Source organism: Sorghum bicolor, chromosome 9 (assembly GCF_000003195.3).
Source record: "Sorghum bicolor cultivar BTx623 chromosome 9, Sorghum_bicolor_NCBIv3, whole genome shotgun sequence".
NCBI classification, from domain to species: Eukaryota; Viridiplantae; Streptophyta; class Magnoliopsida; order Poales; family Poaceae; genus Sorghum; species Sorghum bicolor.
The window spans coordinates 20,058,237-20,086,078 of record NC_012878.2 but is presented as its reverse complement, the minus strand read 5'-3'; the positions used below and the strand labels follow the sequence as shown (position 1 = coordinate 20,086,078).

The following is a 27,842-nucleotide window of genomic DNA, read 5'->3' as shown; positions in this document are numbered from 1 at the left end:
AGCTTGATTGATCAAGGCACGGTTAATAGCACTATCAACCATGTCTTGAAGTTTACCAGGATTGGCTTCAAAAGTAACCTGCCGAGGCATCGGCAGTGCTTCCTTTTGGATCACCTCGCCGCTCCTGTTTATGCGGAAGGACTTCAAACATTGATGCTTGTAATCCTCCATGGCTTTCGCAATGGCTTGCTTCTGCTCATCTTTGAGATTGGCTTCCGTCACGGGGATGACGTTCTCCAAGTCGAACTCAGTAGTCGACATGTTGATCTTGATCTTGAATAAGTCCCACCGGGCGTGCCAAAAGATGTGTTGATGCAAAAGCGGATCTGCAAACACAAAGGGCTAATACCCGATTCAAACGTTAAGGCGTGCCAGCCGATTTGACCTTACTATCGGCAAAGGTGATAACTCGAATACTTTGGTCCCGACAATAGCGATGCGCCCGGATGTCACGACCATGAGGTATTCACGCGGAACTTGAGAATACGCCGAGCTTAAGTCGACGAACTCCTAAGAACTCGTAGTAAAAAGGAAAATATAACGAAGTCGTCGAAAAAGTAGATGCTGGAATATGAGAAAAAACTTGTGTTTGATTGATTGATAGATGTCTCATTACAAGGCCCTGGGGTCTACATTTATACCCTGCTCAAAAAGCTACAATCAGACACGACTAGGACTCAAATTCCAAACTAAACAGAATCCGTATACAAAACGATTTAAATAACTAAGGAAAACACAAAACTATCCTTTCGTGACAAACCGGGACACCACCATGGACCAATCGGCAACCTTCACGTTCTCCTTCCGAGTCATCGACAGACTCCTCATCATAGCCATCGGCAAAGGCTAATCGCTGACCATCGGCATGAACGCTTCACCAATCATGGACTTAGTCACATTCAGCTGTCTCTTCATCGGCAACCACCTTCATCGGCAACTCCTCTGCAGACCAGTTACTGTTGCCCTATCTTGCCGATCTATACTCTACCGATCCCTGGGTATGCGTCCAAAAACGGTGTCAACATTAATATAATTACAAAGCCCAATTGCCAAATCATTGCATAGGTGTTTTTAGATTTTTTTTAAAATACATAAATGCAAAGCCTATTTGTCCAACGGTTGGCATGAACTGCTCTAAGCAGAGGAACATTCAAGCGCTTCTGACGGAGGTTGCAAACTGAGGGGAGTAGTACAGACCGACAGGGAAAATTTGATCTGGGGTAGTGGTTATAAATTCAAGGGCTGTCGGAGTATTTAACACTTCTAGAAAACCAATTTGCTAGTTTCAAAAAAAAACAATTTGCTCCTGTGTACATCAGTTCGGTTGTACCAGCATTTGGTTCTGTAACACATGATCATTCTTCATCCACAGACAAATGGGTTCTTATAGCCAAATTTTGTACAGCTTTAAGCGTTCCTATATTGCAGGAAAAATCACGTAGAGGATAAATTGGCTCTCCTTGTTTTAGTCATCATCCACATACACTGTTTCTTGCTTGAAGAGGCCACCAAACACTGGCCTCACTTCTGGTTTGGGATCTGGCTGCTTCAATTGTTGCTTCACTTTCTGCGCGGCGGGCTTCACAGTGGCAATCCGCGGTGTCAGCTTCTTTGCTTTTTCCTGACCTCGCACAGTGGCTATCTGTGCCTTTGGTTCCTTTTGTAGCGAGGTTCGAGGAGTCGTCACTTCAGCAAGCTGTGTGCTGAACTTCTCCCAAAAGAAATCCGTACTGATCACTTTGGGTATACTCAACAGGTTCTCTAGAGAGGCTCGTTCATCATTTACTGGGCTAGCAGTAGCAGCTGCATCTTCTAAGGGTGCCTTCTTCGTGTCAGCTTCATATTTACTGGCAGCCGCTTCAGCTTCATTAGCTTGTTTTGAGGCCAAGGTTTCCTCTTTGACTTGTGCTTTCGCAGCAGCATCTTGGTACTCCGTTCTTCTACTGTCTTCAGGGATAGCTCTGCAGAGAGAACGTACATATGTTATACAAAACTGAGTAAGTAGTGAATATAGATGACGTTGAAGTTTCACGTAATCATGAATTTCAAACACCTAAAAACAGATAATTGTCAACTAGTCAAACAAATCAACAATTCGTGATTACAACACTGCAATTATGAAATTGAAAAGCTAACAATTATTAAATACTTAACAAGAATAAGTCAAATTTTGTGCCACAATAAGGAAAGGTAACAAGTAAATACAAAATAACATTTGTACAGGTTGAATTCTTTATAAGATTAGAGATTGTAACTTTAGACGCTTCCATAAAACCAATACCCTTATTATATCCACTATAAACCAAACAAATAAGAATTAAACATTGCCTCTAATATTTCCTTAACCAAATTTATGCTCTTAGGGCCAATTTGCATTAACATGCAGATTGTGAATTGGTATTTATAATCTAAAGGCCGAGATAAACAAAGCCCCAGCTGTGAACGGATGCCTAGCCAAGTTGCTTAAGTGACTTTATTAACACTCCTCAAGTCGACTCGATATGGGAGCAAAGGCTAGAATTGATGTTAAATAAAATCTCCTCATCTATATCACGCCAAAGCATAGGTCTAAGGACCAGCCTAGGTTCTCACATGAGCAACAGTGACACTGTGTATGAGTGGGGTAGGGGTTTGATGGTTTTCTCAACTTGTACAAGAAGATTACTTTCTATCTTATGCAGAATGCCTAGGGGGGGCTATCTTACCCCATGGAACAAGGTTTTTTTAACAATCCCTAGCTTCTAATCAGAGTATAACAATCCACAGGCCAGATTGTTACAATCCCAGTTCCTATCAAATCAAGTTGTTGTTCTGTCTCTGCATGGTACTCATTTTTTCTGTGTTAATGATCACAGCTGCTATGACGTCCTTACATCTGTTTTTAATACCACATACCAAGGTGTTTCAACAATGGTTTCTTTTCATAATTAATGCATGGTAAGGTCTTTATATAATCCAAGACACAAAAAACAATCTTTCCATGTCAGTTTCCTGTTCTGTTGGAGGGGACTAAGGGCAGAATAGAAGGGGCACTTAAAGGGAGGAGGAGAAGGAGCGGCAGCCTTAGGGCTGGCAGCACCTAGGACGAGACAAGGGGCGATGGCAGAAGGGCTGCTGCCAGTGGCTTGCTGAAGGGCTAATGGCACCGCGGGTTAGAGAGCTTTAGGTTTTATCCCATACTTTTTACTCCCTCCAACCAAAAGTCAAGTCCTACAGCCCATGGCACCGTGACGAAGGAGGGCTCAAGGATCGCCATGTTTCATTTATTCACCACCGCCCCCTTAAGGCACCGTCGTCCATTTGGTTTCTCGGTGTCAGTGTTTTCCCCTCGGGGGGTCACACCAACGAGTAAATTTGTATGCGTGCTCCCTTTCCCAGATGGTGATGCAAGAAGACACAAAGATTTATCCTGGTTCGGGCAAGAGAAGGTCCTACGTCCAGCGGGGGGGGAGAGTTTGTATTATCTTGCACCTAAGTGCTTGTACAGGGGTGAATACAAGTGTGGTATGAAGTGTGGAGCTCTACTACGTGTGAGCGTCGTGTCGCCCATTCTATTCCTGAGTCCCTCCTTTTATAGTTCCAAGGAGAGACCCAGGGTACATGTATAGGCGTCAGAATAGGAGTCGATAGCAGCATGGAGCGCTGACCTACTCGAGGCTTCCGTACCAGCGTGGCCTCGAGCCGTCCCGTCTTGGTAGCCTGGCGATGATTACGTGTCCCCTGTTATCCTGCTCTGCGCCCCGTCTTGGATTGGTTTACCGGATGTACGCTCGTACGACCCGACGGCAAACCCGGCGGAGCGGTTGGGATGTAGTCAGTCGACGCCCAATTCGTCCCCTGGAAGGATCCCTGTCTGGTCGAGGTTCGGATGCCGTACATTGTGCTGATATCTGGAGCGCTGACTTCAGATGTCTCGAGGGGGTCCCGACTAGACGTTCCATCCTCGTTTCCCGCGTTCTGACACGTCCAGGGTCGTCTGGTGGGAAGGCTGCAAAAAGAACGATGGGACAGATGCTTGTTCCCTTATCACGTCTCCCGTGACCCGTGTGTTAGGTGGGGAAGCGTCAGGTGCATTAAATGCCCTGGCTCTATTGCGCGCGTCAGGCGGCGGACAGTGTCCTTGCGCTCGACGCCTCTTGATTCGCTCGAGCCCGCTTCCGTATTCGACGGCAGCTGGCGCTCGAGCCCTGATCGATTCGCTCGACGCTACTTCCGTCTTCGAGGCTGCGGCCGTCGATGGTTGCGCGTATGTACGTACGGATGGTGTCGTTACATGTATTGGTGAGGGTACCCCTTGTTGATACCCTCGACAGTAACCCCCGAGTCTCCATTTGAGCGCTGGCGCTCGAGTGGAGACTTTTGTTTTTACAGTCGAGGTTCCGTGGGGGCGCGCGAGCGACCCCGCGGGGGTAGCCCCCGAGCCCTCGAGGGAGTATTTAACTCCTTCGAGGGTTATTTTGCCCAATTTGCAGAGACACTGTCGACACCAGTGGTGGAAGGTTCTGATCAGCTTTGCCTTGCGAGGAGGTTTCGACGTACTCTCGATAGAGCGAGCGTCTTCCACTCCAGATCGAGTTCCTAGCGGGTAGTCCAAGTGAGAACCTGTGCCCCTTTCGAGGGGGTCAGCTATAGCCCGGAGGCGTTCTCATAAAGCTGGGTCGACGTGGTCGGGGATACCGGTCTCATTCGATAGAGTCCAGCGGCTCGATGCCTCCCGTCGGGGGGATTCCTCTCGACTGTCTCGACCCTACCTTGGACATCGCCAGCGAGTTTTCGAGGCAGACCTCGATCTTCGACCGCTCGCTGGAGATCCCTGACTCTGGTGCTCGAGATCGGCTGTCGAACCCTTTCGACGGGCCAGCCATCGACCTCTCGAGACTCTCGCGGGTACGCCCCTTGGCTTACAAGGGAAGGAAGTGGCCATGACGGTTCGCCTTTCTGCCCGTTGGGCGCATCTTTTTAGGCGGGTGACGTTACTACACTGTATCGGCGTGGAATTCGGAACGCCCGGCCTGTGAAGGGGGAAAGACTGTTAGGTAGCGCATTAATGGGGGGACGTTACCTCAATTCCCGGATCTGTCCGTTGGCGGATTGCGGCCTACAAATACGTCGTGGCGCCGTCGCCGTTCCTCTTCCTTCCGCCTTCTCACTTCCATTCTCTCGTTGCCTTTGCCTTCTCGCCGCCTTAGCTCTCTCTCCGTCTTACGCGCACACGCCTCCTCGTGCAGTAGCGGATCCACCGCCTCTCCGGCCAAGATGCCTGTAAGACTCATCGCCGCCGACGACTGGCGCCCGTCGTCGATGACGGAGCGCCGGTTGTTAGAGCTTGAGAAAGAGGGATTGCTGCGCCACCGTACCTCACTATCGTCGCCGGAGTGGATCGCGCCGCCAGCGAGTCACAGGGAGCCCCAGCCGCCCGAGGGTTACGTGGTGTCGTTCGCCAAGTTCCACCGCCACGGCCTGGGTGCTCCCCCGAGTCGCTTCATGCGGGCCCTCTGCTTCCACTACGGGGTGGAGCTCCAGCACTTCTCCCCGAACGCCATCACCGTCGCGGCGGTCTTCGCCGCCGTGTGCGAGGGCTACTTGGGGATGATGCCGCACTGGGAGCTGTGGCTCCATCTCTACAGGGGCGAGCTCTTCAACGCCCCCACTGGGACCACCGGCGTGAGGAAACCTGTGCGGGCGGGTTGCCTCAATCTCGTGCTGAAGACGGGGAAGTCGGAGAGGCCGCGCGAGTACATCCCGGTGGGACTGTCGACTAACCACGCCGGCTGGGACTCCCAATGGTTCTACCTGAGGAACGACGACGACCTGCTGCCCGCCTATACTGGGCGTTTGATCACGGAGCGACCGGAGAATTGGACGTACGGCGTCGTCCAAGTTCACCAATCTCGGCTCGACCCCCTCCTCGACGTCATGAAGAAGCTGCGTTCAGAGGGCTTGACCGCCGCCCTCGTTCTCTCGGCCGTTCATCACCGGAGAGTTCTCCCTTTGATGTCTCGGCCGTTGAGGATGGATGAGATGGGCCCCGGCGTTCCATCTCGGGACCTCGAGGCGTGCCGGATGTCCAACGAGGCTCCGGCGGATGACGAAGTCGCGGCCCGGGTCAGGGCCGCAATTGCCGGCGATTTTCAGCCGGAGCGTGTTAACGGCTTCCCCATGAGGCCAGATGCCGGCTCGATAGACCTGGTATGTTTTCTTCTTGCGCGCAACCTCGATCCTGGGTTTCTTTTCTTCCCCTCTCCTTTTCTTTTCTAAGTCTGTCTTCATTTTGACAGGGACGGATCGACGTCCGGTCCTCGAGGCCTCCGGTAAAGGGGGACGAGGCCGATCGTGACAAACGGCGCCAATCCGCCGAAAAGCTAAAGTCCGCCAAGGACTCGGCCAAGAAGGGGGAGAAGAAGAAGAACCTCGACCGTCAAGTGTTAGAGGCGCGTCGGGCCAAATCCAGGCAGAGGGGGGAGCCTGAGGAAGAATCCCCCAACGATGATGATGACGACGACGACGACAGCGATGATTCCGAGGAGATGGCGTCGCGTCTCGACCGGATCCTCGAGGGACCGTCTCGAGGCGACGTCGACGCCCCCCGGACGGAGATGTTAAGGGAGGTTCCGAGTGAATCTCATCGCCCCCGGGCCGACACACCTCCTGCGCCCAAGACGGGTCGAGACGCACCGCGCCCTCCCCCGGCGCCCAGAGAGAGCGGTCAGGCTAGGCCCCAGGCGAAGGGGCCACTGACTCGCGGTCGTGCCGCGGCCTCCGAGAAAGGAGAGGCCGGCCGCAGGAGCGCCAGTCCTGGTGCCCGTCAGGCGGGAACCGACGCGCCTAGGCCGGCGTCTGCCCTCGAGGGACCTGGAGACCTAACGCGGGGTGGCTCGAGACCCGCTAATCGGGGCGGCGGGAGGCGAGCTGTTCTCCCTGTGGGGTAAGCCCTTTCGATGTTGTGGCTTCCGTTTTCCTATCCCTCTGCCGATCTTTTCTCATATACCGATCTTTTCTCAGGCTAAAGCGGACCCTCGAGCAGGCCCAGCCATCCATGGCAAAGAGGCTCAAAACGGGCGCCGCCTCCAAGGAACCAGGTTCGTAGTTTATTTCTGGGCCTTGCGATGTTCTTGTGTCGGTTATTATAACGTCTGACCTTCTTACCTTTTGTTTTGTAGGCTCCTCCAGTTCCCAACCTCCAGCCGGCGTCGAGAGGGCTCCGTCTCGTCCCGCGCCTACTCCGTCTCCGCCGACTCGTGATGAGGCGCCCCAGACGCAAGCGTCAGAGGGAGCCCCCGAGCCCCCTCGATTGGGGGTCGAGGGGGAACCCATCACCATCAGCGACACGTCTGATGGTGACAGAGCGTCTGGGGGTGCCCGCCCCATGGAGGAGGAAACGTCGACCCCTCATGTCGAGGGATCAACTCCCTGGCCCGCCGGCCTCCGCACCCTCGAGGAACAGAAAAAGAAGAGGGAGGAGGATGAACAGCGGGAGCGCGAGGCGGCGCGGCAGCCACAGGAGCGTGAGGCACAGCAACAGCAGCAACAACAACAGCAGCAGCAGCAACAGCAACAACCGCAGCAGCAACAGCAGCAGCAGCAACCACCGCAGCAGCAACAGCAGCAGCAGCAGCAGGCGGGCCAAGAGGAGGGACCGCTCGAGCCTCCGCCCCAAGGTCCGGCCCAGCCAGTGCCACCGGAGCCGCAAGAGCTCGGCGAGGAGGACCTGCCGGTGTACGGCCCCCCAACCCCGGCGTGGCTCCTCCCGGGGGCACCTGCCGCGATCCGGGTAGAGCCGGGGCGAGCGGATGGAGTGGTGGCGCTCGCCTGCCTGAAGCGCACGCCCCCCGACCCCGAGTCCGAGATCAAGAGGACAATTTACGGCATGGACGGGATCGCCCCAGGGTTCCTCCGGGGACGTCGGGCGTGGGAGGACCGCTTTCCTTCCGAGGAGGATGAAATTGGGGCATCGGGGACCAAGGACGGAACCTGGAAGACGGTGGACGACGACGGACGGTTCCCATGCCTCGTCGACCTGTTCCTGCGCCATGGGGGCTCCCTCGAGACCGTCGAGGGCCTCATCCGCGGCGTTAAGGCGCGGGCTGACCGGGAGATGGAGCACTGGTGCCCCGATCGCATCCGTATCCGGGCCTCCCACGACCCGTCTGAGCCCGACATCTTCCTCGACGATCGGAAGGAGGCGGAGAAGTGGGAACACGTCGAGGAGCTCCGCCTTTGGATGAAGCATGTGGTGGGGCTCCTCTCGGACGTTATCAACAACGGGCTCGGCCCGGCTTATTTCGTAAGTGTTTCTCGAACTCCAATCCTCATGGTGCTTTCTGGTTTCTGTATTCTAATCCATCCGACCCTTGATTCGCAGGATATGAAAGAGACCTCCCGCATCAAGTCCAGTTTCATACACGCCACGAGGGGCGGTTGGGAGCAGCTCCCCCACCTCAAGGATCAACTCCTCGAGTCGCAGGAAAAGCTCCTTAAAGCTTACAAAGATCTCATAGCACTCGAGGAGGAGAAGAAGGCGAGGGAGGCTGCCTTGGCCGAGGCCCGAGAGGCCTCGAAGAAGGCGGAGGAGGAGACGATGCAGCTACGGGAGCGGGCTCTTACGGTCGAGGAGGCCACGTCCAGAGCCCGGGAGGAGGCCCTGTCCTACAAGAGCGTTATCGCGGATCTGGACAAGGAGAAGGGCCTCCTTAAATCCGACCTGGACTCTCTCCGAGAGTCCTTCCGAAAGATGAAGGTGGAGCATGTGAACGGCGAGGTCGCCAGGGGCGCCGCGGAGGAAGCCAAGAAGAAGGCCCTCGAAGATCTCGAGGCGGAGCGGGCTCGATCCCGCAGTCTCTCTAACGACGTCGAGCGTCTGAAGGGAGAATTGCTGGAGAAGAGTGGGGCCATTGCTCAGGCTGGCAAGGCGATCGAGGATCTCCGCGTTGCCAACACCGAGCTGGCACGCTCCAACAAAGAGATCGAGGGGGCCAACACCAGGCTGGTCGGCGAGAACACGGCCCTCGAGGAGACCGTACACGGTATGTTTCCTCTATCAGATTTCTTTTTCCGAGGTGTGCTTAGTTTTTCCTAAGGTCTCTTTGTATTGGCTTTTACAGGGCTCAAGGACGAACTCCTGGCCGCCCAAGCCGAGGCTCGCAACGCCAAGGCTCAGCTCGAGGCGGAGGTTGCTTTGAACCGTCGAGTGCGGACGGCGATAAGTGATCTCTCGACCTCTTGGGAGGTCGAGCCTATGGATGAGTCGAGGGAGGACGCTCGAGGCGACGCCCTGGTCGACCAGCTGTGCTTTATAGGCGCGACGCTGCGAGATCGGGTGCGGGATGCCCTCCACATCGGGGTGAAGCGGGCGATGGCGGTTGTCTGCTCGGGCTTCTCCTATGACATGGAGGTGGTGTCTCATGGCTTCGTCACCGACATCTCCAAGACCGACGCGGAGAACGAGGAGAGGCTCCACGCCTTGATCGACGACGCGGAGGCTCCTGGGGAAAGGTTGGCTAAGCTTTTTGAGCCTGAGGTGCTCCCTCCCGTGGTTAGCTCGGGTGGAGGCGAGGGCGGTGAGGATCGTGCCACGGACTGAGGCCTGCGAGCCTGCTCAGGGCGCCTGGGGCCCCTTGTATGATATTTTGTTAATTCTGTTGCTAAGTGATACAATGTCTTTTTGTAATTGTTAAATGCTTATTTGTCTTTCCGCTCGAGGTCCTTTTATTTCTCTTTGTTCCTACGTCTGTACCCCCTGCTCAATCTTTCGTCAGAAACGAACTCGATCACCTCAATGGTGAAGAAGTGAGTAGAGTTTCCGTAGCCCGGGGGCGTAGGAGTTCTTCGGCTCGTTGTTCTTCGGCCTTTGAGGGGCTCGAGGCGCCTCTGCTACTCGAACCGCGCAAGGTTTACTAAGTAAGAAAAGAAAGTTGAAAGTTTCTTGGCTTTGTCGACGTTTGGGGGGGGGGGTCGTCCCCCTGGCAGCCCCCGAGGGGGTGTTGACTATGATGGGTCATGGTCGGCATCCCCTTTTAACGTCGAGATTATGACTTGTAACTATTTTAGGCACAAAAAGAAGTTGCTCGAGGGAAAGACTTTATTTATTCATACGTTCGTTTACAAAGTCTTGGTACAAAATGTAGGAACGTAAGTTTAGGACTTCTAGGGGTAGAATCGACGTAGCTGTTCGATGTTCCATGCGTTGGTGAAGATTGCCCCCTTTTCGTCCGCCAACTTGTACGTTCCCGGCTTAAGGACCTCGGCCACCACATACGGGCCTTCCCAAGGTGGAGTCAGCTTGTGGCGTCCTTGATTGCTTTGCCGGCGTCGTAGGACAAGGTCGTCTACGTTGAGGTCCCTCTTGCGCACGTGCTTGTCGTGGTAGCGTCGGAGTTTCTGCTGATATCTGGCAGAGTTGAGGAGGGCCATGTCTCGAGCCTCCTCGAGTTGGTCGACCGCGTTTTCTTGAGTTTCTTTGTTCGATTGCTCGTTGTAAGCCTTGAGTCGAGGTGACCCATACTCGAGGTCTGTGGGGAGGATAGCCTCAGAGCCGTAGACCATGAAGAACCGGGTGTATTTTGTGGCCCTGCTTGGCGTTGTCCTAAGGCTCTATAGGACTGAGGAAAGCTCCTCGACCCATTTCTTGCCGAATTTCTTCAATCGATTGTAGATCCTTGGCTTGAGTCCTTGCAAAATCATGTCGTTGGCACGCTCGACCTGGCCGTTAGTTCGAGGGTGGGCTACTGCAGACCAGTTCACACGGATATGATGCTGATCGCAGAAATCCAAGAACTTTTTGCCGGTGAACTGGGTGCCGTTGTCGGTGATGATGACATTGGGGATCCCAAACCGATGGATGATGTCGGTGAAGAAAAGGACGGCCTGCTCGGAGCGGATGTTGGTGATGGGTCGAGCCTCGATCCATTTGGAGAACTTGTCAATGGCCACCAGCAAATGGGTGTATCCTCCTTTCGCCTTTTGTAGAGGTCCTACTAAATCTAGCCCCCATACCGCAAACGGCCAGGTGATGGGGATCATCTGAAGAGCGTGGGTGGGCAGATGCGTCTGCTTGGCGTAGAACTGGCACCCATGACACGAGCGTACGAGCTCGACGGCATCCGCCACGGTCGTTGGCCAGTAGAAGCCTTGTCGAAAAGCGTTCCCTACAAGGGTCCGTGGAGCGGCGTGGTGGCCACAAGCCCCCGAGTGCAGGTCATCGAGGAGTTTTCGGCCTTCTTCTACGGTGATGCAACGTTGTAAGACCCCCGTCGGGCTCCGTCGATATAGCTCATTGTCTTCGCCATAAGTCACATATGACTTGGCCCGTCGAGCGATACGACGGGCCTCTAACCGATCTTCTGGCAACTCGCCGCGGATTAGGCAGTCGAGGAATGGCGTGCGCCAGTCGAATGGTCGACCTGGCCGCCGTTCTACCTCCATGACTTCAGCTGCCATTAAGAGCGTGTCGACGATGTTGGTTTGCTGGGAAGGAGCAGCGTCGATGCCAGGCCCCGGGCCTAAGTCAACGGACGGCTCGTGGAGATCTCTTGAGAACGCGTCAGGTGGCACCGTGCCTCGAGTTGATGCGATCTTGGCGAGTTCGTCGGCTGCCTCGTTGTAGCGTCGGGCGACATGGACAAGCTCGAGACCGTGGAATTTGTCCTCGAGTCGACGGACTTCTTTGCAGTACGCTTCCATTTTCGGGTCGTGGCAACTCGAGGTTTTCATTACTTGGTCAATGACGAGTTGGGAGTCACCTCGGACGTCGAGGCGTCGGACTCCTAACTCGATAGCGATCTTGAGACCATTGACGAGGGCCTCATATTCTGCGACATTGTTAGATGCGGCAAAATGAATCCTGATTACATACCTCATGTGGACGTCTAAGGGTGAGATGAACAGCAGGCCGGCCCCGGCCCCAGTTTTCATGAGTGACCCGTCGAAATACATTGTCCACAGCTCCGCCTGGACCTGAGTCGGGGGAAGCTGGGAGTCCGTCCATTCCGCGACGAAGTCTACCAGGGCTTGCGATTTGATGGCCTTCCGAGACGCGTAAGTGAGAGTCTCACTCATGAGCTCGACCGACCATTTTGCTATTCTTCCCGTGGCCTCTTTGCTCTGGATTATTTCGCCTAAAGGGAAAGACGAAACCACCGTGATGGGGTGACCGAGGAAGTAATGCTGCAGCTTGCGGCGGGCAAGGATTACGGCGTAGATCAGCTTCTGGATTTGGGGATAACGCGCCTTGGTCTCCGAAAGCACCTCGCTGACGAAATAGACTGGCCTTTGGACCGGCAGCGCATGACCCTCCTCTTGTCTTTCAACCACCACTGCCGCACTGACGACCTGAGTCGTCGATGCGACGTAGAGGAGTAGCGGCTCTGCAGGTTGAGGTGGAACCAGGACTGGTGCCGAGGTCAGCGTCTTCTTCAGTCTTTCAAGCGCTTCCTCGGCCTCGGGGGTCCAAGAAAAGCGCTCGGCCTTCTTCAGGAGTCGATACAATGGTAACGCCTTTTCTCCTAGTCTCGAGATGAAACGGCTCAGAGCTGCCAGGCATCCCGTGACTCTCTGCACACCCTTGATGTCTCGGATCGGCCCCATTCTCGTGATGGCCGAGACTTTCTCGGGGTTGGCCTCGATGCCGCGCTGCGAAACGATGTAGCCCAGGAGCATGCCTCGAGGCACACCGAAAACGCACTTCTCGGGATTGAGCTTGATCCGGTTGGCACGTAGACGGCTAAAAGCAATCTTGAGGTCCTGGATTAGGTCCCCTCGTCGCTTTGACTTGACGACAATGTCGTCGACGTAGGCCTCGACCGTTAACCCTATGTGTTTGCTAAATACATGGAGCATGCAACGTTGGTACGTGGCTCCCGCGTTTCGAAGCCCAAATGGCATGGTCACGTAGCAATACATCCCAAAAGGTGTGATGAAAGAGGTCGCGAGCTGGTCGGACTCCTTCATTTTTATTTGGTGGTAACCAGAATATGCATCGAGGAAAGAAAGGGTTTCACATCCCGCGGTAGAATCGACAATCTGATCAATACGTGGCAATGGAAAAGGAACTTTTGGACATGCTTTATTTAGACTAGTATAATCGACACACATCCTCATTTTCCCATTCTTTTTCTTAACTAATACAGGGTTTGCTAACCAGTCGGGATGATGAACCTCCTTGATGAATCCGGCCGTCAAAAGCTTGTGGACTTCCTCGCCAATGATCTTGCGCTTCTCCTCGTCGAATCGGCGCAACCGCTGCTTCACTGGCTTGGAACCGGCTCGAATCTCCAAGGAGTGCTCGGCGACTTCCCTCGGTATGCCTGGCATGTCCGAGGGACTCCATGCAAACATATCGGCATTTGCACGGAGAAAGTCGACGAGCACAGCTTCCTATTTGGGGTCGAGGTCGGTGCTGATCGTCAGCACTTTGCCGTCGGAGTTGTTGGGGTCGAGCGGGATCTTCTTGGTTCCTTCCGCCGCCTCGAAGCTGCCCGCGTGGCGCTTAGGCTCTGGAGCCTCAGCGGCCAGGGCCTCGAGCTTCGCGACGAGCTCGGTGGAGTTCTCGACCGCCTCCCCGTACTCGACGCACTCGACGTCGCACTCGTACGCGTGCTCGAAGGAGGAACTGACAGTGATGACGCCTTTGGGACCGGGCATCTTCAGCTTCAAGTAGGTGTAGTTGGGTATAGCCATGAACTTGGCGTAGCCCGGGCACCCGATGATGGCGTGGTACGTGCCTCGAAACCCAACCACCTCGAAGGTGAGGGTCTCCTTCCTGAAGTTGGCCGCCGTGCCGAAGCAGACCGGTAAGTCAATTCGACCTACTGGCAGCGCCTTTTTTCCTGGCACGACGCCATGGAACCCGCCAGCACTTGGTTGGAGCTTCCCTCTATCTATGCCGAGGAGGTCAAGGGTCTCGAGGTAGATGATGTTGAGGCTGCTACCGCCATCCATCAGCACTTTCGAGAGCCGGGTGTTGACGATGATGGGGTCGACGACGAGCGGGTAGACGCCTGGGGCGACTACCTTGTCGGGGTGGTCTTCTCGGTCGAAAGTGATAGGAGTGCTTGACCAGCTAAGGTATTGGGGCACCGCCATTCTTGCTGCAAAGACTTCGCGACGCTCCCTTTTGCGCTGCGTCGTGGTCAATTGAGTCGAGGGCCCGCCATAGATCATGTAGCAATCGTGGACGGCGGGGAAGCCGTTGTCATCTTTGTTGTCCTCCTTGCTGCCACCCTTCTCTTTCTTGGAGTCGTCACGCGCATCTTTTTTGAACCCCAGACCGTCGAAATGCTTTCTCAGCATACGACAGTCCTTGAGCTTGTGGTTGGCGCCTCCCTTATGGTAAGGGCACGGCTCCTCCAACATCTTGTCGAAGACGCCTCCATCCGGAGGGCCTCGAGGTTTCTTTCGATCCATGGCGGCGACAAGGTTGTCATCGGAATCCTCCCGGTGGAACTGCCGCACTTTCTGCTTCTTTTTATTTTTCTTGAGGCCTCGACTGGGGGTCCCATCTTCATCGATGGGCTGCTTGCCTTTTCTTTCTTCTGAGCTGAAGAAGGCGCCGACTGCCTCTTCCCCTGCCGCGTAGTTGGCTACTACGTCCATCAGCTCGTCGACGGTCTGAGGTCGATTGCGACCTAATTCCCGCACCAAGTCTCGACTGGTGGTGCCCGAGACAAACGCCAAGATGACGTCGTGGTCAGGGATGTGCGGCAGCTCAGTGCGCTGCTTCGAGAAGCGTCGAGCATACTCCCGAAGAATTTCTCCTGACTTCTGTTTGCATTTGCTGAGGTCCCACGAGTTCCCTGGCCGTATGTAGGTCCCTTTGAAGTTACCCTCGAAGACTCTGACCAGATCAACCCAGTTGTGGATCTGATCGGCAGGGAGTTCCTCGAGCCATCGACGGGCGGTGTCGGAGAGGAAAAGGGGTAGCTGTCTGATGATGGCTCGATCATCACCTCGAGCGCCACCTAGCTGACAGGCCAGCCTGAAATCGGCCAGCCATAACTCTGGCTTGGTCTCTCCATTGTACTTCGCGATGCTGGTCGGGGGTCGAAATGGATTGGGCAGGGGCGTGCTGCGGATCGCCCTGCTGAACACCCGTGGGCCCGGTGGCTCGGGGGCCACCCGGTCCTCGTCGCTGTCGTATCTCCCGCCGCGATGCGCGCTGTAACCGCGCTCTTCCGCGTCTCCGTGCCGGCGGCGTCGATTTTCTTCGATGTCGTGCCGCGCATCGTGTCGACGCTGATTGTCGACGGGGAGGATGAGAGCGGTCTTTCTGCCTCGAGGGGGAGGTTGTTGATGGACTGACACCTCCTTTTCGTTTTGAGGCTGTTCGTCGCGCTTCTCTGTGGCAGCTCCTCGTCGTCGAGATGCCGAACTTTCGGCTTGTTGAACCGCCGCCACCTGGAGCAATGTCTGTACCTCATCTCGAATGCGTCGGGCCTGGGAATTCGACGGCTCTGGCATGTTACGCAGCAACATCGTCGCTGCCACTACATTCTGGCCTGCTCGAGGGAAACGGCTGACAGGTTGCTCTGGCTCTGCGTCGCCGACGATCTGACGATGTACCTCTCGAGCGCGTCTGCGGACACTTCCGCCTGGTGGGTAGGGCATGTCTTGCTCGAGGATTTGCTCGAGCAGGACGAGGCGCTCGCGGTCTTCGTCGAGCTTCATCTTGAGCTCCCGCGCTGCGCGAGCTGCGCGGTTCTGTCTTCCTGTGGAGGGGGGTCGACCTGTCCGTCGTTCCCAGGCGTCCTGGGGTCTTCTCGTGCCGCGGGGGATCGACCGCCCGCAGCAGCATCCCGTGTCTCGTCGGTAGTTTCTACCGCCCCGTCGATGTGATAGCATTCCCTCGTAGGGTCATAGCTATCAGTCTCGGAGTCGGAGTCCGGTTTGGCGGCGTGGAAACACCCACGTCCCTCCTCCAGCAGTCGCTGCCTGAGGGAGGTGATCGAGTATCGTCCGGGGCCTAGACGACGGAGGCCTCGTACCCGGGAAAGGTCCGGCAGCTCGGACGCCGGCCGTCGCGCTTCAGAGCCGCGTGGGAGGACCATTGGTCTTTCTACGTACGTCTGGGCGCTTGGGCATATCGCCCTGGCGAGCGACGCCGCGGCGTTGTCCAATCCGAACGGCAGTGCCGCTCTTGGAGTGAACAACCCGTGTGGAAGTAGCCTAGCAGCGGTGGGGGAGAGCGCGCGAGACGCGTCTCCTCCCGTCGTCGCGCGGTGCTGAGTCGTCACGCTTGTTACTCCGCCACACGGTGCTGCCGACTTGTGGCCCACGTCCTGCCTCGCACGAGTTGTTGGTCGTGCTGAAGCAGAGGGGCCGCGGTGGTGCTGTCCGCGCCTCTACTTAGCCGGGGAGGCGTGGTGGTGAGGGCGTCTCGGGGCCTTCAACCGTGCTGGCGTAACGCGGGCTCCTCCTGGTCCTCTGACTGAGAGTAAGATCATGTCGTAGCCGGAGCCCGTAGACATGAACTCAAGACTCCCAAACCAAATCACCGTGGAGCGCGGAAACGGCGAGGCAAGAGTGGCCATCCGGAAAGGAGTGGAAAATTGATGAAAAACACGCAGGACCCCTACCTGGCGCGCCAACTGTCGGTGTTTTCCCCTCGGGGGGTCACACCAACGAGTAAATTTGTATGCGTACTCCCTTTCCCAGATGGTGATGCAAGAAGACACAAAGATTTATCCTGGTTCGGGCAAGAGAAGGCCCTACGTCCAGCGGGGGGGGGGAGAGTTTGTATTATCTTGCACCTAAGTGCTTGTACAGGGGTGAATACAAGTGCGGTATGAAGTGTGGAGCTCTACTACGTGTGAGCGTCGTGTCGCCCATTTTATTCCTGAATCCCTCCTTTTATAGTTCCAAGGAGAGACCCAGGGTACATGTATAGGCGTCAGAATAGGAGTCGATAGCAGCATGGAGCGCTGACCTACTCGAGGCTTCCGTACCGGCGTGGCCTCGAGCTGTCCCGTCTTGGTAGCCTGGCGATGATTACGCGTGCCCTGTTATCCTGCTCTGCGCCCCGTCTTGGATTGGTTTACCGGATGTACGCTCGTACGACCCGACGGCAAACCCGGCGGAGCGGTTGGGATGTAGTCAGTCGACGCCCAATTCGTCCCCTGGAAGGATCCCTGTCTGGTCGAGGTTCGGATGCCGTACATTGTGCTGATATCTGGAGCGCTGACTTCAGATGTCTCGAGGGGGTCCCGACTAGACGTTCCATCCTCGTTTCCCGCGTTCTGACACGTCCAGGGTCGTCTGGTGGGAAGGCTGCAAAAAGAACGATGGGACAGATGCTTGTTCCCTTATCACGTCTCCCGTGACCCGTGTGTTAGGTGGGGAAGCGTCAGGTGCATTAAATGCTCTGGCTCTCGTGCGCGCGTCAGGCGGCGGACAGTGTCCTTGCGCTCGACGCCTCTTGATTCGCTCGAGCCCGCTTCCGTATTCGACGGCAGCTGGCGCTCGAGCCCTGATCGATTCGCTCGACGCTACTTCCGTCTTCGAGGCCGCGGCCGTCGATGGTTGCGCGTATGTACGTACGGATGGTGTCGTTACATGTATTGGTGAGGGTACCCCTTGTTGATACTCTCGACACTCGGGATCCTAAACACGGGCCAATGCTATGGAAAACAGAGTTACCATGCCTGGTATCACGCGCTCACCTCCTGTTTCTAACCTCTGCATCCAATTTCACTGGCCGCACTGCTTGTTAAATTTCCTGCAACCCCTCCTGCTGGGGTTTAATGTTCCATGAGTCTCTCAACACACCAAAAATTGGTGGAGGTAATCTCTTCCAACCCGCCACTTCTCAGCTCACAGGACCAAAAATAAAAATTTCAGTGCCATGGGCTATTTAACTCGCCATGGAAGAGAACTATGTCCACTAAATTCCCGTGAACTGTTCCCCCTCTCTCTATCTTTGATTCATACTGTAGTAGAAAACCAATGCCCGGATTAGAGATCCACTTAAACCAAGAGTCACCTGAATCAGGTCAAAATGATTCAATAGATTGGAATGACATTGTAGTGCGATGGCCCTGCCGATGAACTTGGAATGATGAAATCCACTGTTCTCATTTACTCACGGGCTTTGCTATGATGGCTCCCCTTACCTCATAGGACGTAAGAGTTCCCATAAATCATAACCCTTGATTTTTACAGACAAAATATTTTATAACTAAAATGTCTAAAATGTGAAAATCATAGGTAACAATTAAAGAAATAAATGCACTCAGGAAGTCACATACAAAAAGGATAATCACGGATATTTCGTATCACACTAATACATGTATAGTATAATCATAAATCATGCTATTTTTTTTGTTTGGATCTAAAAATATTTTGTGAAATTCGTCAATTTTTTTATCATAATTCATGAAATTCAGTAATTTTAGTGGTTGCCGAAATATTTGTAAAACTAAAATCGAAAACCCTGATTTTATTACCATGTGACTTACATATGAAGGTGTGTGAAAAAACGTTACAAAAAAATGACTAAAAATGTCATGTGAAGTTGTCACAAAAATAGTAATGATTAGGTCCATCATGTTGCTTACAATTTACATCGTCCATGATCTAACGCAATATGGAAATTAGATCTAATTGAAGATATTTTAACTGTTTGCTAATATATACATTTCTTCCTTCTTTTGCCTCCTATAGGGAGTAATATTTGATGAAAGGCATCTAGATCGACGACTCATAGTCAATTGGGTGTACCACAACAATCCCTTTTACTGATTCTTCTGTTTTGCTGTGTCTTCATTCTGTTTTATGATCTTGTTTTTCTGTTTTTTGTTTGATGTCTTAGGTGATGAAGATCAAGAAGCAGATGGAGTGAAATGATGTTGGTGCAGATGGGGTTCATATTTCTTCTGATGCAGCAGTAGATGGCATTGGCCATGTGCTCGTCATGTTTACCGCAAGAGTCCAGATCCCAATTCAAAGCACACAAGCTCCACCTCAACTGTGCCCCTATCCCACCCCCAGTAGCATGGCGGCACTGAAGTGCGATGGTGTTGTGGACGCATGGCACTATGGAACAGTGGAGTCGTGCCATCGGTTAGCCGAAAAAATAATGCTGATGGAATAGTATATGATGTTAATGAAGGAATCACGCATGAAGGAAACTTCTGCAAAAAGAGATTTTTCTTATACCACTTAGACTTTTGGACAGAGGGAGTATTTCTTAGTTCCAAACAATTACATCTCCCCTTATTTCATAGGGAGGACCAGACTTCACTTAGAAGCAAACAAGATTTCTGAACCGTTTGCTAACCCTAACCTAGATGCACTCTTGGTGGTAGTGCCATAGTACCGTGGGTACTGTTCATGACACATATGAATGGTACCACATCCCTTGTTTGGCCAGCTACTGGGTTGTCTATTGGTCAATGGTGAATGACATCTCCCCTTGCGTTTCTAAGGATATATGTCCTTTTTCTATAACCTGTCATCTGCACCTCGATGGGGTGATGTTCTCTTTGTGTTACCTCAGTTCATGTTAATGTCATAGTAGCTGCCTTCTATTGATGTGCAACTTCTGAGCTCTATTGGTGGCCATGGTTGTAGACCAAGTTAGCCCCATGGTGTGGACGAACTGTTGCTTTGGTTGTGTGCCGGTTTCATCATCTCCTTGTGGAAATACAGTAGCACACCCATTGTAGCAGGCTGAAAACGGCATCACAGATTTATTTAGATGATTTGTCAACGTTGGGGAAGTTGATGGTGATGTCTAGAGTATTGTGTAGGCGATGCATTATCAATGATGTGGTTGCTTTCTTTGTTATTGTGGCTTAGATGGTCTCCCAAATCCTAGTATTGGTCGACATTGCTATGACCGGGGCGATGCAGGCAACAGACTTGGGTGATGGCTCAATAGGGTCGATCAGATTGGTTTCAGAATTTTTTTCTAGTTTAATATGCTCGTTGTAGATCCTCTCCTTTATTGTACCGATGTCAATGATTGGATCATTGTGCTTGGAGACACCAGATTGGTTATGATGACCCCAATGCGGATGACACCTGATTGTTTATGATCTCTGATTGTCGATGATTGTGGATGAAGAGGACAGTTGGACAATGTCATGGTAGCATCTAAATCTGTGGAGGTAGTGCTGTTGAGATAGTGCCACCATGGCGGCTTCAGTTGCCACTGACATTGAGGTTGCCTAGGGGAATATGTTGAAGGGTGATTGGATCTATGATTCAAGCAGTGGCAAGGCTAGTACTTTTTTTTCACGAACAGAGCTAACAGCTCATATTTCATTAAGAGGATGAAGGAGTTTACAAAACACTTACAAAGGCAAAGCTCTGACGGTGGCGAGAGGCCATCACCAGCAGCTTGCCAACCACCTAACAGTATTGGATCCACAACTCTGAAGTATTACAAAAGGATTGGATTATATATGTGACATGGACACCCACAAAAGACTGACCGAAACAAGGCTAGAGAAGCCTACCAAAATCCAGTCCTCCGCTTCTCGGACCACAAGCCTAGCGACGACATCAACCTCGGACGAAAGTCTCTGAAAGGTTCTGTTGTTCCTCTCTTTACAGAGACACTAGGAGATGAGCAGTAAGAGGCAGTTAAATGATGGCCTGGCCGAGCAATGAAGGTTGATCCGCTGCTGTAGCCACCAAGAGCCGAGCCGTTCGTCTCCCCTGGAAACGAGAGAAGCGAGACCAAGTGGCGCCAACAGCCTAAACCACAGCTGACTCGCGAAGATGCAGCCAAGGAACAAATGATTCACAGACTCCGACACTTGGTCGCACAGCACACATACATCGGAGTCCTAAGGACCATGCTGCTTACGACGTTCCGCCGTCCACAACCTCTAATGAAGGGCAAGCCAGAAGAAAATTTTCACTTTGGGTGGCGCTCTCGTCCGCCACAACTCCCTGTCACATAGAAGCGACGTCGAGCCGTTGAGGAAAGCACGATAAGTCGATGAAGCCGAATATTTTCCATTGGAGAACATCCAAATGAAGCGATCCACTTAGATTGGATTGAGGTCGACGTCACGAAGAAGGTGCCAAACCTGCAGGTACTGGCAAAGAACTCTAGTTGTCAGAGAACCCGTTATATCACGCGCTCAACGGTTCTGTGAGAGGCCATCCTTCAAACTCCTCGTCTTGCCGCTCCTGCTGATTGCCACGAAGAGGTCAAGAGCGGCCTTGCACAGTGGACCTAGGGGGCCCAAGAGTAAGTCCATAACAGGACCATGGCACCATCCCCGATTGCGATGGACAGGCTGACGGCACCCAAGATGAGAGGTAGCAAGCGATGCTGATGTGCCCAGGTATTGCTGAGATAGTAACATTGGTGAGTAGAACATGACCTGCGTGAGTGAGTAGCCTAGACTTCCACATGGGGATCTTGGCCGCTATCTTGTCCACCAGTGCCTGCTCTCCACATCTCCATAGCTTCTTCAGCGACAAAGGTATTCCCAGGTATTTGCAGGGAACGGCGCGAGCACACATGGGAAGACCTCCTGTACATCCGCGATCATTTCTTCAGTACAGCAAATTGGTGTTGCAATGCATTTGTCAATATTGGTGACCACCTGGAAGCACCACCAAACAGCTGCAGAATTTGTTGTACATAGTTGAGGTCATTACGGCTTGGAGCCACCAGAATAACGACGTCATCCGCGTAAAAGGATGCCTGGTGCGAGATTGCCTGGCCAGGTAGGGGCGATAGCGCACCCCGACGATCAGGTTCTCGGATGATTGAGTTGAGAACCTCCATAACGATTACGAAGAGCATTGGAGAGATGGGATCGCCTTGCCTGAGCCCTCTAGCATGCGTGATACGACTTGCTAGCTTCCCATTCAGGAGGACTAAAAGTGCTTGCCGTCGATAATAAAATTGATATCCAATTGGTCCAGCGGCAAGGCAACCCAATGTATTCCAAGACCTCTAGAAGGAAAGGCCAAGCAGCAGAGTCGAAAGCCTTTGCGATGTCCACCTTCAGGAACGCTGCTGCATGCTTCCTGACATGAAGCCAACGACAGGCAAGCTGCACAATCCTGAAATTGTCATGTATCGAGTGCTCTTTGATGAAGGTGCTTTGTTGATAGACACTATCGCTTTGAGATGGGGCGCAAGCCGCTTGGGAAGGCATTTAGTGAAAAGCTTACTAAAGCTATGCATAAGGCTTATCGACCGATAGTCCTTTATAGTAGCAGGGTCTTGCTTCTTGCACACTAGAATCATCATAGCATTGTTTAGTAAATGGAAGCTTCGTGCATCCAGCGACAAGAGTGCATTGAACGCATTGATGACGTCCAGTTTGATGATTCCCCATGTCATCTTATAGAAAAGACCACTGAAGCCGTCTAGTCCCGGTTCCTCCTCTGAGAAGCAGGTGTTAATGCCGGTGAGGTCAATTTTGGATAAAATATTTTCCAAATGCAGCGAGTGCCCAAAATCTCTTTGTAGTAATTATAGATAAGGTTTTCCTTAGCTTCCTTTGCAGTGAACCACGTCCCATCATGCAACATAGGCGGGATGTGGCTCTTCCTTTTTCTATGACAGGCCTAAAGGTGAAAAAAATTTGGTGTTGGCATCACCCTCCTGAAGGTACCGAATGCGCGATCGGTGAAAAGCAATCGTCCAGGCCAAAGAGGCGGGGCCTAGACTGTGACATTTGAGCTCACCATGTAGGGATAGCTTCTGGACCGAAAGTTTGCGCGATTCTTGAGCCACATCAAGCTGGGCAATGAGTTCCGCGGGCATGAACAACTGCAGCTGCACGCTCTCCATTGCGAGCACTCCAGATCGGTAAGGCTTTTGCTGTCCGCGGAAGTTAGGTATCAAGCGTTCTGCAAGCATCAATGTTGTGAACATTGCAGTCCCATGCCTGTCTGACAGTGTCCTCAAACCCATCCATGCGCACCCAGAAAGGTTCAAAGCGGAACCTGGGTTTGGTCCAAGGCTCAGTACACAGTTGAAGGAGGAGCGGTGCGTGATCAGAGGAGTCTGTGGATAGCGCCTTGAGGTGATGGTTCACAAATGCCTCAAACCAGTGTACAGTGGCAAACTCATGGTCAATACGCTCCATGGTTAGCCGACGGCGTTCATTGCTCCACGTGTATAGCCTCCCATGAAGGTAAAGCTCATTGATGCCCGGGTCATTAATTGTGAGACGGAAATGGCACGTGGTTCTCAAGTTCAACCGATCATTATTTTTATCTGCAGCCTGATAAATCAAGTTATAGATGAGCAGCGCGTCGAGGCAGTGGTTCTGGACTACCCTGAGCTCATCCAGGAACTCTGACCGTAAGCCGTGGACAATGTCCAAGGTGGCGACTCAGAATTGATCTGCTGAAGATTCAGTGACACAGAGAAGCGGCGGCACACTTGGCCAGAATCGACCAAGCATCCCGACACCAAGCAACCAGAATTCCTCCGGAAGCTCCAGAGGAGGGCAAACACACATAATCAAATGTCGTTCCCATTAGATCAGAGATGAAACAAGGCTGCACTACATCAATTTTTGTCTCCACGAGACACACGACAGATGCGCGTTCCTGAACAAGGAACTCGCGTAAAGCATCCCGATGAGCCCATGAATTGAAGTCACAGACATTCCGAATGAAGACGTTGTTTCCTAACATGATGCAACAGAGGTTTGCGACACGGACGGGTGATCTAGGCGGCGCGAATGGGCTTGCGCCCCCGCTGCTTCCTGCCGGGAAAAAGAAGAACCCCCATGGCCTCCCACGTTGTCGGAGGTAGCGGCAACTTGAACGCAATCTGGAACCCATCGAAGGATACATCTGATTGTTGAAGAGGATGGTTGTCGAATTGGGACCAACGGTTTCTATCGAGCAAGCATGCGACGTGGACTGAGAATCAATCCATCCACTTGTGTTGGTCCTCATATCAAGGATGATATAGGAGATCTTAATATCCATATTGAAGGTTTCATGCCTAGAAGCAAAGTACTTGGGGATGGTGACGTGGTAGTGGAATCAGTTGTTATTCTAATGCCTCTTGCCCAAGCCATCTTCTCTAGTTTAGCCATGGAGGGCAATCCAGATGTCATTGTAGTTGTTGGTGTACGCGATGAGGACATGATGGTTTCACAAACAAGGTCGCAATCATCGTCACATTATAGTTGTTGCCAGGGATATCATCCAACGAGTTGGGCATAGCCAGAGTGGACCGCAATCTTGTCAATTATCAGATTCAGGGAGCTTGTGGATTGACAATGGGAGCCTGAGGTATTTGCAAGGAAAATCCTGGACCTTGCATTGAATTGATGACTGTACAGTTTCAATATCTTGTTGATGGCACTGAATTGGCTTTTACTAAATATGCTTAATCCCTAGTAGAAAAGGTGATTGGTGAACTTCTGCTAGATCTGGCAGAGCAAACTCAAGATGCCAAGAGGAAGGTTCAAATCGGTAGACCCAAGGTGGAAATATGGATGGTGGCTAGATCCTGCAAAGGAGTTTCTGCAATGCATATTCTGTAAGAAGATTTTACCTTTAGGAGTTAAGAGGTTTAGCAGCGCCTTGCTAGGGGTTATGCAGATGCTGAGAAATGCCCAAAAGCACTTCAGTTAATTAGGAAAGAGATACATGTGCAGTTGAAGAAGAATTCAAGGATAGTGCTTGCATTGTACAAATACCCGATAAAGGTGGTGAAGAAGATGCAAATAAAGAGGATGACCAAGAAAAAGTTGCTGAGTAAGAACCAGAATCAATGCCATGTTCCAGGACAAAGATAAAGCACGCAAATAACTGACTTATTGACGACTAATCACAACCAACCACCTTATCGGTGCCATGTTCCTTTAGTCGATTAGACGATTAGAAAACATTGGGCCCATGACACCATAAGAAAGGAATCAGCAAGTCAAGTAACAAATCAGTGAATTAGGAAGGGTGACAGCTACTGACATGAAAGCCTCCGTTATGGACTTCGTTGTTGCTGATGAGCTAGTTGAAACTTCAACGACCTAGAAAATAAGAAAATTATCAGCAATTTAAGTGCAAATTGAGTAAGGAGCGCCGAGGATATAAATAAAAAGAAAACCGAATAGGCACACTCAATTTCTTTTGACACTAGAGCTGCATATAATGGGTATACAAATCATAAATCGGAACAAGTTCAGTGATAAAAGAGAAGCATATTTGTCATCGTGAAGCTAGAAAAGATTTAGGAATAATAGTTAGTTTGACTCTCCTCTGAAATAGCAGGTCGACTTAAGAAAGCACAATTATACAAGAATAGAGCAAAAGCAGATATATCCTAGTAGATTGTGGTGATGTATGCTAATGGAAAATAAATAAGACTACACATACAAATTGTAATATGAATATTTCATGTGTTTGCAATTTCGAGCATGATGCCACTACCGATTTCAAATACTAAAATGGGATATCATAATATTTTCAAACTTCAACCTGCAACACTAATGATTTAGTGAATCCTAGGAATTAAGTTCCAGACAAAAGAAATGCTTTTATCTTTTTACTTGTGTAAAATATATATTTCTATCTGCTGCATGCCTTCATTTGATTGCTGCTCAGTCATCAATGACATTCGACATTTCCTAGTTGTCCGCGACAGGTTGACACAAGCAAGTACGACTTCCAATATTTCTTCATCTGGTAAGTATACTTCTAAACCATTATGAACATGCACAAGCACTGGATTTAAATGCTCGATGTGTATAATTATTAAATTTACCGTAAAAAGATCACTAAGGGCCGCAGCAAAGAAATTGCATATTAAATTTACCTAAGTTGTGAGGACTTGCAATTTGCAAGACTGCCATTTTACTACAGTTAGGGACATACTGATATAGTTTCCTTACTTTGTTCTCAGCGACTGCCACATTGGAGAAGACATCAGCTACCAGGGCTGCAATCTGTGACCTTGATACCTGACGAAACACAAAAATGAACAAAGTGGCACGTAAGCAATAGTGAAGACCTTTAAACAGTGAGCACCGGGAAAGTCATCAAATCTATAAGCTATATACTTTGCCAGTGATGCTAGGCGATACTCCCTCCTTGGCCAGTAGCAGGGCGTAGGAGTTCTCAGGGGTGTAGTCGTCCGTGAGTGAAGCCTTCAGTAGTGTATACCTGACATCGGTCTCCACCACCTTGGCCAAGAACTGGCTCAGCGTCAGCGTCTGCACTCGCGAGAAGAGGTTGGAGAAGAAGGACGTGAAGCCGTCGAGCACATTGTAAGTGGACCCACCGCCACCGAGGCCGCTGGCCCCATCGACGTCATACACGACAACCACGTGCGCCACGCTGGCAAGGTCTGCGGCCTGCACCACCCGAAGCGCGTCGTCGGTGGTGATGGCTCCGCCTTCTGGCCCCTTCTCGGCCAGGCCAACGGTGACCACCACCTTCGCAGCGGGCCCGATGGACTTGGCTATCGCCTCGGGGTCATCGAAATCCGCCGCTACCGCGTTTAGCCGCCGCGCTTCCGCTGGGGAGATGAGCCGGTATGCTGCCGCGAGCCGCGCTAGCTCCTGCGCTGACGCTAGGTCCGGAACGCCAGCGCGCACGGCAAACCCCTGACGCAGCAGGGTCTGCGCGATGCGGACCCCGGTCTGACCTGTGGCGCCGGCGACGAACACCATCTGCGGGTCCTTCCTGCCCCTGCCACCGCCCGTGAACAGCGACCCCGCCGCGGACGACGGGAACGCCGGTATGAGGGAGGTGGCATCCGCCAGCTTCCCGAAGTCCGCGAAGAGGTTGGGCCTCTTCTTGGGGGCAGCATCATCCGCCGCGGAGTCCTTGCCGGGCTTACCGACGCGGCAGAGGACGGTGGCGGCACGACGGCGGAATGGGAAAGAGAGGGGACGGAAGGAGGGCGGGTTGGAGGTGAGCGCGGGAGCCATCGGGGCTGCGGCGTCAGGTGGTCGAACAGGTGGGTGGCATGGGCGCCGTGGGATGAGGAAAGGTTGCCGATGGGTGCACAGGACGGCATCTTTGGATTGCGGTGAACCTGATGAAGTGGCGGAGGAGCCTATCAGAAGTGGCCAGGTGGGTCGCCCTTTATCTCCTCGTGGCAAATCGATGGGCAGTGCTCTCGCGCCGCGTCCAAATCCTGGGCCCATGCCAAACCAAGCTCTGCTGTGTCCGTTCCAAAGGGAACAAAATTATTTTTTTAATTATTTTTTCAAGTTATCTAAATTTTAAATAATCTATATCTACCAATCTATTTATCTCTACTATAATGAAATAGTTCAATTATAATTAGTCCACCCGGTAAAATGTCCACCATTGAGAGCTAATTGTGCATGCAAGAAAATGGTAAAAGAATCCGTCTCCATCAAAATTAAAGGCTAATAAGACATCTAAACCAAATTGGATAGCCACAACGTAGAATTCTCACCACTAAACTAAGATACCTAAAGCTAATATATTTCGTTTTGAGAATTATTGGGCAGAACAATATGATTTTATTGAAACAGTGCAAGACTGCTGGGCCAACTCTGCATTCCTGATAGACAGTGCTAGAAACATATCATCAAAGTTTAAAAGCCTGAGAGCAAGGTTGAAACAGTGGAGTAAGAAAATTTCCAATCTCCAACTTTTGATATCCAATTGTAATGCAGTCATCAGCACCTTAGATTCAGTGGAGGACCAGAGAGGCCTGTACCATCCTGAAATAAATCTGAGAATTGCAGTCAAAGCTCAGTTAAAGACATGGCTCAAATGTAAGAACATATACTGGCGCAATAGATATACAGTCAATAGAATGAAGTTTGGGGATGAATGCACCAAGTTTTTTCATGGCATGGCAACTATATCTTACAGAAGAAATTCAATAGCGCAGCTAAAAAATGATCAGGGAGCATGGATACAACAAGACCATG

General features: G+C 52.0%; 1 protein-coding gene across 2 annotated transcripts; it reads right to left on the bottom strand.

Annotated features, from left to right (window-relative positions):
• LOC8066748 (protein plastid transcriptionally active 16, chloroplastic) lies at window positions 1,203–26,952 on the bottom strand. 2 transcript variants are annotated; one of them, XM_002439483.2, is made up of 4 exons: window positions 25,989–26,948; window positions 25,821–25,889; window positions 24,901–24,959; window positions 1,203–1,961 (listed from the first exon to the last, which is right to left on the bottom strand). In XM_002439483.2, exons 1-4 carry the CDS (start codon window positions 26,859–26,861, stop codon window positions 1,466–1,468), a joined length of 1,497 nt encoding a protein of 498 aa, XP_002439528.2. In that variant the 5' UTR covers window positions 26,862–26,948; the 3' UTR covers window positions 1,203–1,465. The 2 variants fall into 2 exon arrangements, with proteins under 2 accessions (XP_002439528.2, XP_021303125.1); XM_021447450.1 differs by lacking the exon at window positions 1,203–1,961 and adding an exon at window positions 18,506–19,023 and having other exon boundaries at window positions 25,989–26,952.